This window comes from Echinococcus granulosus, assembly GCF_000524195.1.
Source record: "Echinococcus granulosus chromosome Unknown EG_S00001, whole genome shotgun sequence".
In the NCBI taxonomy this organism is placed as follows: domain Eukaryota; kingdom Metazoa; phylum Platyhelminthes; class Cestoda; order Cyclophyllidea; family Taeniidae; genus Echinococcus; species Echinococcus granulosus.
The window spans coordinates 1,685,283-1,696,128 of record NW_020170381.1 but is presented as its reverse complement, the minus strand read 5'-3'; the positions used below and the strand labels follow the sequence as shown (position 1 = coordinate 1,696,128).

At 42.4% G+C, this 10,846-nt stretch overlaps 1 protein-coding gene across 1 annotated transcript in view; it reads right to left on the bottom strand. All coding sequences in view use genetic code 11, as the record gives it.

The window, feature by feature from the left end:
* Positions 1-313: 313 nt before the first annotated feature.
* Positions 314-10,846, bottom strand: part of EGR_00193 (Cysteinyl-tRNA synthetase, cytoplasmic) — a gene marked incomplete at both ends in the record, with an annotated part of 10,934 nt that continues 401 nt past the window's right edge. Inside the window, 14 exons of the mRNA XM_024489442.1 lie at positions 314-436; positions 1,622-1,744; positions 2,647-2,993; positions 5,521-5,613; positions 6,352-6,753; positions 7,327-7,465; positions 8,405-8,638; positions 8,961-9,318; positions 9,394-9,482; positions 9,551-9,799; positions 9,864-10,098; positions 10,134-10,222; positions 10,266-10,373; positions 10,402-10,526. Coding sequence (XP_024356120.1) covers positions 314-436; positions 1,622-1,744; positions 2,647-2,993; positions 5,521-5,613; positions 6,352-6,753; positions 7,327-7,465; positions 8,405-8,638; positions 8,961-9,318; positions 9,394-9,482; positions 9,551-9,799; positions 9,864-10,098; positions 10,134-10,222; positions 10,266-10,373; positions 10,402-10,526 — 2,714 coding nt within the window. The remainder of the gene's footprint in view (positions 437-1,621; positions 1,745-2,646; positions 2,994-5,520; positions 5,614-6,351; positions 6,754-7,326; positions 7,466-8,404; positions 8,639-8,960; positions 9,319-9,393; positions 9,483-9,550; positions 9,800-9,863; positions 10,099-10,133; positions 10,223-10,265; positions 10,374-10,401; positions 10,527-10,846) is intronic.

Below are 10,846 nucleotides of genomic sequence, written 5' to 3'. Positions count from 1 at the left end.
CCAAAAAACAAGTCTCCGGTGGCAAAAAGTAGTGAGTACCTTCACTTACAGGGTATTTCAATAATAGGATCTTTTCAACCCGAATCAAGAAAATGCATGCTATCAACCATTCACTGTTGCAGTAATAACACCTAAGCATGGACCTTTTGGCCATTAAGTAGCGCATAAATTGATCTAACCCAGCTCACACAATTCGCCCGATTAGTAACTAAGACGACACGAAGCCGTGAGGCGAGAAGATTAACTTCAGCACCTTAAACCTGGAGAAACGAAAAAGTGTGGGCGTGCTTTCCTGGCCTCGACACCTTCGGCACTATGAGTCAAGACTGGCTAGATAGTCCTCGTGGCGTTTAGCCTGAGCGTCGTACATCTTCTGCAACTTCTTCAACTGGCTCTTTGAAATCTCCTTCCCTGTCGCGTCATGCGTTGGCATGCCCTAAAATACCCAAAAATACTCTCGTGAAGGTATCGATTGGAGGAACCGGGGAAGGGAGCCAAAATTATCAAGTTTGATCACACTACTGACACTAGAATTGGCAGCGAGACGAGATTCGCTCAATGATACATTGTTGCATCCGTGATCAATATATGGACACCACAAAGGGGTCAAATAATGTGGTTACGGAGTTTATGATAGTTTACTGGAATGCTTGAGAATTGTACGAGCAGAATAAGATGTCGGGCTAGGGCATATTCTTGAATGTAAAAAGAAATACGATAAGCAACTCATTCGTTTTCGGATGGAAATAGATGGGAATACAATAGAGGAGACACCAAAAGTATCTGGTATGAGAGATAATTGCAGTATTCACCGTAGGCAGTAATCCTGAACTTTCTCTCAAACCATCTCCGTTTATAAGAACGAATATAAGTGGTAAGGATAAGCGTCATCAAAATAATTAAAAAGAACTTCAACTGTTGTGTAAAAAGTTTGCCTTACAAAAGGCAACTTACTTATGCAACGTGCCTTCAGTATAGACAACTAAATCTAGAGTAGAAATACACACAGAGGGACATTAATGAAGATTTTCAGGGAAAGTTATTTAGAGCTCGAGTCCAAATCAGGCATTTTGTTTGAATGAATCGAAGCGAATTGAAGTAGTTCACTTTTATATTACAGTGAAATGTCAGAGGCTTAAAAGGCTTCATCAACTACCAATAAAGACGGTAACACCGCTGATTTATAACGCATAATCATGTCATAAATTTGCTGTGAAAAATGCACAAACATCAAACTGAATTTTGGCAATAGAAAACAAATTTGACGACAGTTTAATCCTGACTACCTGGGCAGATGTCACAGCAAACGTGGTGGTGCAGTCAATGGAAATTGTGACATTGAATTAGATTGGGTCAGTACAAGCTAATTTTTCTACACATACATCAGACATCTGTGAAAGACATTTTCCAACCTCAGAATCACACTTACGCACATATGAATGTGCGTACGCCGATAGCGACACAGTAGCAAGACATTTTAACTGCGTAAGTGATGGAGAGTTCACTGGGAAAATGGGAAATTCAAGAGCAGGTGTAGGGTGTTTCTGTTGGGATATTAAATTAAATAAAGTGATTGCCCATCTATTTTGAAAATTAGATGGGGAAAGCTGAGACAACAGACCTTTTCATCAAAGGCGGAAAACTTGTCGATTTGACTTCGGAACATCTCTGAGGGTGGTTGTTTCCCCGCCTCCATTTTGGCCAGCAACCGTATGGCTTTCGCAGCCGCCTTTTCCGCGGCCCTCTACAAACAAAAGTACAACAAGACCAATTGTACTAACACAATACAAGCAATCGCCCCTAATAATGTGACCTAAATACAGCCGAATCGTGATTACACCAAATTTGCAGCACTATCCCGAAGACGATTCAACGCGTTCGCAAATTCTATCGGCTAGCTTAAAGCTTTGATCATAAAGCTGTGATGTCAAGCGAAGGGGCATGAACCATTCAGCACGCATTCACCATGCACAATAATGTGGCATGAAGTAGTCGGCACAGCCTTAACTTAGACTATAATAGGTATTTTGTCTCTTTTTAGCTACAGGACACCATTCACTTTATTGTCGAACCAGTTTAGAATATGGAACGTCAAATAACTTTTCCAAACACCTTTAGCAGAAACTGGTTGTTCCGAGAAGATGTATGCGTAAATACTTTAAAAGTGGGGGTTCCCGAAACCATTCGAAGACTGGCACATTCCAGTTCCAAATGCTCTTCTCACAACCATCAACAAGAACCGATTGTAAAATAAAGCCCTCTACTTATTGAATGACAAACTGAGATACATGATTAGCCAAAAGAAACTCATCTATGGATTCCCTGTGTCTCTTGATCGTCTGGTGACGCTCAAAAACGCTTATTAACATCGTCATGGAAGACTCCATGCAAGGATTCCACCTTCCAACTGCGAAACTGGTTTTACAGTAGAAGTAGGATCCAATGTCTGCTGTTTGCTTGATCCCGTCTATAATTGTGACGCGCATACCAATTTGGCAGAAGCCATAACAACACTAACCCACGTTAAACCTAATTGAACCGTTAAAATAAGTGAGGAAGCGCATACCTTGAGCCGGTGAAGCATACGCTTACTAAAATAAATAAGTAGCGATGGAAGGAAGTGGACACTGGAAGGATGTGACATACCTCGGCCTTTTCACGCCTCTCAGTGGTGAGAAGTTTTGCCTCGACGAGGCCGATGGCAGGGAGATCGGCTTTGTCGGTGGCGATGTCAGCTCGGTCCTGCAAACGGATGCCGTGGACAGGGAGGTAGTCATCGCGAAGGCGGTCGCAAGTTGTCAGCAGCTGCACCTTCAGCGGACCCCCTGACTGAGCGAGGAGGCGTACCCCTTGGCGCAGATCTGCCGTGGCATAAAGCAGCCGTGCTACCACTGGCCAAGCCTCCGTCTCTAGTGCCTCCACTTCGCCCATTTGCACGCGCTTCAACGTCGCGCATTCGCCCAGCGCCTGCTTCAGGGCCGTGTCAAACACCGCTGTAAGTGCGCATATTTAATGGATAGGGGTTTCCAGTCAAGTAGTTCACACATTCAGCTTACACAAACGTACTTAAGTTAATTACCCTTATGCCAGCTAGCTTCGCATTTTTAAACTACTAAAAGGCATAAAACATGAATCACAACTATTCGTTAGAAATCAATCAAAAGTGATGTGAAGAACTACAAAAGGAACAAGAACTAGGGGGAGTAAAACGGATAGTGGTAAAAGCCTCTACCTTAAGACGAATTCGTGCATCAAGAAGTTGCCTGTATTACAGGCGCTGGTTCCAGATAACATCGAAGAGGTGGAGAAGCACAAGAATAAAGCAAATGAACTCGAGAGTCAACATAATCGCTTTCCTAAAGTCTGTATAAAGAAAGTCTGTCAAATCCGTGTTTTTAAAACCACTGCCTCTTACATCTGTAGATAATGGAACCCATTGGGAATGGCAAACATGAGGGATTAACAGAGGTCACATACGCTCATTAAATAGGATTAGAAAACTCGGAATGAGCCACAACTAGATCACGTAAAAAGGCCTGATAGTGAAAACAAAACTACCTTTGAACAATGCAATGTAGTGATGTGAACGAAAATAAAGAGTATTCAATATAGTTTGCTACGCACATTAGCTTAAACGACTGAAATACTAGGAATCCCAGCTAATCCTAGGAACAAGGGGAGTAAACTATTCTTTAACAAAGGGCTCAGTTAACCGACCACGAAGTGGAGCTACTCATTAAGTGCAGGGCGACTGTCTTTTGGCATTCCTAGTAACATTCGTGATCACTTTGTGATAAATGCAAAAGTAAAGACAATAAGTTTACCCTAGGAGATAGCCAGTGTATTTATGCCAACTACACCAGTGAGCGACAAGACTTACAACAGGGCGAAGATTCTTGTATGTGACTCAGCAAGAACCGGAAACAAAAATGGGAGAGCTCGAATGGGATCCCGGACATTCCACCACACCAAAAGCCGAACACAAAGTGGTCACACAGGCAAGAGGGTTCCTGTCAATTAGCTTTTGAAACCGCTTGAAGTACCGCATTGCTCGTTTAAGCAACCGCACAGCCCACTACTAAAAATTGATTACAAAGCGGTCCATTGCACAAAATACATGACAGTTAGAAGCATTTCAGAGGAAACTCAATGCACACGGAACCTTGACTCGAGAAGCAAGTTACGACAAAGGCACTTTAACTGTAAAAGGACGGTAAACCATAGAGACAGTCAGAACGGTATGAGCGTAGCTGTCAGAAATGCACTATCAATGCGTAAAAGAGCATAAACTATCGTTTACTTTGTGCAAAAATGGTCCACAATTTCATCAGACATGTGAATTTTCGAAAGAAATAGTGGGAGGCAAATGGACCAATCCTGGTGCACCTTGAAAGTATCAGCCTTAGGAGTCAGACGGCCATAGTAACAACTACTGATCACTGAAAACAGTGGAAGTAGTTATAAACATGCTGGGGAAAAATCGAGTTAACCTCTATCTGTTGCTTTACCCAAATAAAAATTTTACTGGTAAATGTCTCCCACACTCAACCACAAAGCGAAAAGCCGACTTCTCTAGTTTGACTGGGTGAAGGGGAGAATCCATCCATAAAAGACAAAGAAAGTGGTTTCAAATATTGTGAATACAAAGCGGAGTGAACCAAAGAGTGATTGATTCGTAAATTAACGAGTTGTCGACTTTTATCCTACTCATTTTTTACTGTCAGATCAAAAAGCAAGTTAGTTTAGGGAATTGTCGCTAGGCGAAGAACCGAACAATGAGGGATCTTCACATGAGATGAACTGTTGTACTTTGCCTATAGCTCAATACGGTGAAGCGGCTAAAATTAAAGTATTAAAGTAACTGACTGACGTACTGGAAAATCATGTTGAGTGGCAGAATGTTGAGAGATTTGTGGTTTAATCAATTACGAGTGTCAGAAAGAGGATTAAAAGCTGCAAACGTTCACAGATCTGCCTCCATCATGGATACAATTCTACACAAATATTGGGAAAGGCTGTAAGCTGAGCTTGGACGCCGCTGCCCATGCGTAAGACAATGGACAGATTCACTGGAAGGGTAGTTGTACTCCAAAAAGCAATCAACTGATCAGGTAGGTACCCGAACAAGTGGGTGAGTGGTTACCAGAAGGCATACCGACAAAAGGACACTGAAATTACAAGCTCTGAAGACTGCGCAGAGCTAGCAGTATCATTAGTGCACACTAACCCCCATGGGGTCAACGGAGAGCAAAAAGAAACTCGCTCTACTCGATGGTCGCGCACAGACTAAACAAGCAGTCTCTCTCAATAATATTAAAAGCGTGGAAGAAATATAGACATTGGATATGCCAACTGTTTAGAATGTATGCCGTGTTTGACATAATAAAGTCAAGCTAAGGAATAAAGAATTGCGATATAACAGTTGAGAGCCTTCTAGTTTATGCAAAATAGTGTTAAATTTTAAAAGGCATGGAACAACCCTTTAAGCATTTAGCTTTCTCTGAGAAAAATAAAACTTACCATTGGCATCATTTGACATATTATTCAAATCCAAGTTGAAATCCCTCTTCAAAGTAGTTTCGAAGTTTGACAGAAGAGCAGCCACGTCCCTGGCTAAAGAGGAAAACACAAATATTATTGCCAGCATTGCGCAGATGCGATGTGGCAAAACTACTTCAATAACACAAAGTTAATTCAGTAATCATGCTACCACCTAGTTGGGTTAGTGCAGATGTGATGCAGGACCCAAACATAAATGGTGGTACCTGCTCCCACAATCATAGTGCTTGTTTCCTGATATTGAATCAAGAAACGCCTGAGATAAACTGACACGACTATAGTTCAAGTATTCCTACGACTTTTAAGCATTTACCCTAACGCACATAAGATGAGGTTAACAATACCCTAATCAATTTGAAATAATACTGTAGTACGCGTTTTTACGAATGCATCTTTTAGGTGAGAAGCGGTCAGCACATGCCAATCAAGTACCTGAGCGGACGCCAGTGACCTCTGAGGTGAAAACGAATTCCGGTCCCCTTGAGGCTTCACAATGCTTCTCAAATAAAGTGTGTTCTACTCTAATCAACCTTTTCATTCCAAGGATAGAAAAGCAGATGGAAGGGAGAAATGGTGAACCCGTTACAAGACTATTTTATGAACTATAAAGTTTATTTAAAAGTGTACCAAAGTGTTTTGAATAAGTGTTAAAAAATAGCTACATGACAAATTGCTCCAACGGTAACATACAATGGAGAACCATTGAAGAAACTCTCTTCTAGAGACCGCTGTAGCTCATACCGAACAAAATACCAAAATACTCATTTTTAGGGTGAGGAGGAGGAAACTAACCATTTGAAGCCACGTCATGTACCTCACGAACGAACTGCTTGCAAGCAAGCGCAGTGCCATGGAAGGCTGCCGCGAGAGTCTCCTTCTTGGGTGCAACCATGGAGACCCATAAAGGTTTGCTGGCCGCCTTGACAACGTAGTCGCGTGAAATAGGCCAGGGGTTGCCGTTGACGGAAGGAGAAGAGTGGTAGGAAGCGACCCAGGCGTCGGCCAGGGCGGTACGATCAGCAGCACCGAAGACACACAGCAGGCGGAGGATGAAAGCGGCGAGAGCGTAGCACTGTTGTGCTCGCGGTAGCAGGTGCATCGAGCCTGAGACCAGGGGCTGCGCGCACTCCACCTGGTTGGAGGCGTTTATCAACTCCCGAATCGCCAACATCGCACGCTTTGTATCGATGGAGTCTGGAAACCAATTCCTGCTAGTAAATGCATTTGCACTTGGCTCTGGTCTCTATTTGATTCATATTTACCCACAGGATTCAATATGAAAAAACTTTTCCGAATGCTCCCAAGGATAGAGCAAACGCTTTTGCGCCATTGAATTGGAGAGTGAAGCTCGAAAACCTTACGTGAAAAAAATTTACACCCCTTTTGCATAATTCTTCCACAATTAACTGCTGTAATTATTCAAGTAACTTTACCCCAAAAAAAATGTTACGGAATGACCACTTCCTAGAATTAAAAAATGGTACTACATTCTAATATACTGGCAAAATAAGATGATATTTGAAACATAAAGGCAGTAAACACAAGATTGCATTTTTGGATAGCTTAAAGGCGACTGAAATATGTTATCACTGATATTCCAAAAAGCGCTGTCGCGAATAATCTCGCATTTTATTTTACTCATAAGTGTCTTTCACAAACGGAAGAATACCGATGTATAAAATAAAATCCAGTTACACTAAGGAAGCGTAAATATCACAAAACGTCATGCCTAACATATACGTAGCGAGGTATGCAAAACAGTCCTACCGCACAAAGCCTCGAAGACTTCCTTCTCGGCTGTGGATAGAGCATTTGAGAGGTCCTGGTTGTCGGGGAGATCCATGGTGGTTGCATATTTGCTCGAGGAAAGTAACCGCAAGGTGTGTGAGACGTTGAAAAGGAAGTCCTTTAAGAAGCAATGTTTAGCGCCTTTTAATGCACACTAGAAGTTTAATCTTTGAACAAACACCAACTCTGCTAACGACGGCAAAATCAAGTTATTGAAGCACTTTATATGCCCGGTTGCGAGTTTCATCAGCAAGGAACTCTTGTGCAACCGTCCAAAAAGTGAGCACGAGTGAGCAGCATACTGTTGAAGGCGAGAAAAGCAGGAGCCATAGTAATCACAGTTATTGCCCAAGTTGAGCGCAACGTTTTCACGATAACCACAACCTGGTCATATAGTTGTGGCCGTAAGGCCAGAGTTTATTGGGCCGCTAAATGACTTTCAAACCGACGAAACAGTCTACACACCGAACTCTGTGCGTGAGTGATGCTTAAAACTGACAGGATATCAACTGACTCGATTTACTAAAAATGAATACTGTCATTTCAACGCTGATTACACTCGAAGACAGGGCTCCTAAACTAAGCATGAACTCGAAATCCACGTCCAGTATGTTTCTAATGCTTATCGGCTCGATATATCACCGCTAAAAATGTTTATATGGGATAGGATAAAGTGCGTACGCGGTTTATTTTAATATTGACAAAAATAATTAAGTGTTCATGTTCAATCGGAGAAGCTATCCCTTACCTAAGGTTCAGGATGAATTCTACAAGAGGTAATTGGCTTTAAGTAACAAGAATTTCCATATACGGAATGAACCACGAATCGTAGTTGTTGATGCATGCTTTCATTGCTATAAAATAGGGAATACAACGTCCTAAAAATGCATAACCTCACCTAGGTGTTCTAATTTTTTTCCTCTATGCAAGGTTGGAAATCTTCGCTTAACGTGTCTAAATTGCGGCGCAACTTGTAAGGAATGAGGAAGCAACATGCGTGCTAATGTCCTGCCCTCTCCGACGGTTAAGGGTGGTAAAAGGAGGAGATAGGACCTACGGTAATGGTCTTGTTGAATGCAATGGCCTGATTCATGGTGTCCACACCGTAATCAAGGGTATCACGCCAACTGTGGAGAAGGAAGGCAAAGCGTAGCTCACGTGCAGAGTGCTGCTTGAGGGCGTCGCGAACGGTGATGAAGTTCTTCAGCGACTTGGACATCTTGCACCCGCTGATGGTTAGGTGGCCCGCGTGCAGGAAGTAACTCACCCAGTGGGAGTGCCCAAAGTACGCCTAAAAGCAGAGGCACTAGAAATTTGATCGCAGAAACACCTCTTAAAATAATTTGCACAATTGTACCGAACGTAAACTTGCAAATGGTGACCAACCACCGGCACATTTTAAAGGTCATGAAATATAGCCCGCAAAAGCAACAATTACTTATGAAAATGCCAGTCAACAAATATATGCATGTACTTTCTGCGACTAAGAAAAAGGAGGCTCAACTAAAACTTAGCTCAAGAGACTGAAATTTAGACCCAAATTAATAAACGTATGTGTTCACTGTAGATAGATTACCACCAGAATATTTCTGCAAAATTCACGCATCACTTACTTCAGCCTGTGCGAGTTCGTTGTCGTGATGGGGGAACTTTAGGTCGACCCCGCCAGTGTGGATGTCCACAGACTCGCCGATGGTATCGCTGGCCATGACGGAACACTCGATGTGCCAGCCAGGACGTCCCCTACCCCAGGGAGAAGGCCAAGCAGGTTCACCAGGCTTGGAGGCCTTCCAAAGAGCGAAGTCGCTAAAGTTTCGTTTCTCCGCCTCGGTGGTCGAGAGATCCCCCTCGCCGGAGGCCAACTTCGCCGCATCCCCGTAAGCCGTAGGCACGAGTTTCGCGTAGAAATGTCCCTCAGTTTCAGCAAACTTCTTGGTGTTAAAGTACACCGAGCCTGACTCGACAGCATATCTTCAAGAGAGCAAAGGCCTTATTAGTGAAATCAAATGTACCGTTAATAAAAATAATTATTAACACCAGTCTTACGCAAAACCATTGTAGATAATTCTTTCAATGTAGGCAATGATCGGTTCAATATACTCGCTGACACGGGTCAACTTATCGGCTTCAAGGACCTACAGATACAAAATCTCATTGAAACTAGCGAAGGACTTGGATTATGGAAACCATTGTTCGTACTAACATTCAGAGATCGCATGTCATCACGAAATTCCTCCTCCATGCGTCGAGGAAGGGCTTCAAAGATTTCATAATCAGAAATTGATGAGCCGTGTTTAGCATCCAAGTATGCAGCCAATGCGTCCTGGGCCCCAGTGAGCATACCCATAACCGACGTTCGGCTTGTCAGCAGCGTACGAATACGACTAACTTCACGTTTAAGATATTCCCGTTGGTCCGGTTCCGGATGTGTCTTTGATTTCGCTTCCAATAACTAAAAGTAATGAAATATAGTATAGACCTTTCAAGAATCGTCTATAATGTTTTAAAATATTTACCTTGACTGCAGCACGAATGTCTTCTTTAACTTGGGAAAATGATGACGCACATTTAAAGTAACTCTCAATTAAGTAGTTCTGACGAGCCTTTTTGATTATCTGATCGACAGAGTAACAAAATAAAATGGAGAAGCCTACCTTGTCATCGATATCTGTGATGTTCATCACATACTTAACATTGAAACCAAAATAGTCGACAAGAACCCGACGAATTATATCAAAGGAGATGTAGGACCTAGCGCCAATAAAACATCGATGAATCCCAATCACCTAGCATGACCCATGTGGGAAGAATCATAAACGGTTGGACCGCAGCAATACCACGTGACATCTTTGCCTCTTTTTGGGACAAAAGCAACCTATATGTTATTTTAGAGACGTACTGCAGGATTAAACACCTACTTTACTATTAGAAAGGCTGTTATACAGCTTGAGAGGGGGCAAATCGACTTTGACTTCAGGCACAGGCATTTTCCACTCGGGTGCGACACGTTTGTCCATTACTCCTAGCTAACATTCACAAGAAAAACCAGAGTACTTGTTGACAAAAGACGAGATATTGCAAGACAACTACAACCAGCCCTGGTGACACCAATTTGTAATGGTAGAAGTGTATTGCACATACAAAACAGGCTAAAAAGCCAATAAAAATGCGGGCGTTGACTAGCCAATGATTGCGCTTATAAATGGATCAAATTTTGGTTACTTTTCTTTGCCAAAATGTCATTTTATCGCTAGCTCCAAGAACTGTACATGGCACTGTGAATTTTTTCTTAATCAACTGCCAAAACTAAATTCTGCACTAAACTTTTCTAAGTCAGTTTAAATTGCAAGATTGTCAGGGTCGGGGAACGAATGTTATTTATTAATTCGATTTCCTGACGTTCAACCCAATGTTGAGTAGGCTATCACTGAAAACCACGCTTCAGATTGTTTTATAAACTACCTTTATCCATTGGGACCCAGAAACTGGGTAACATAGT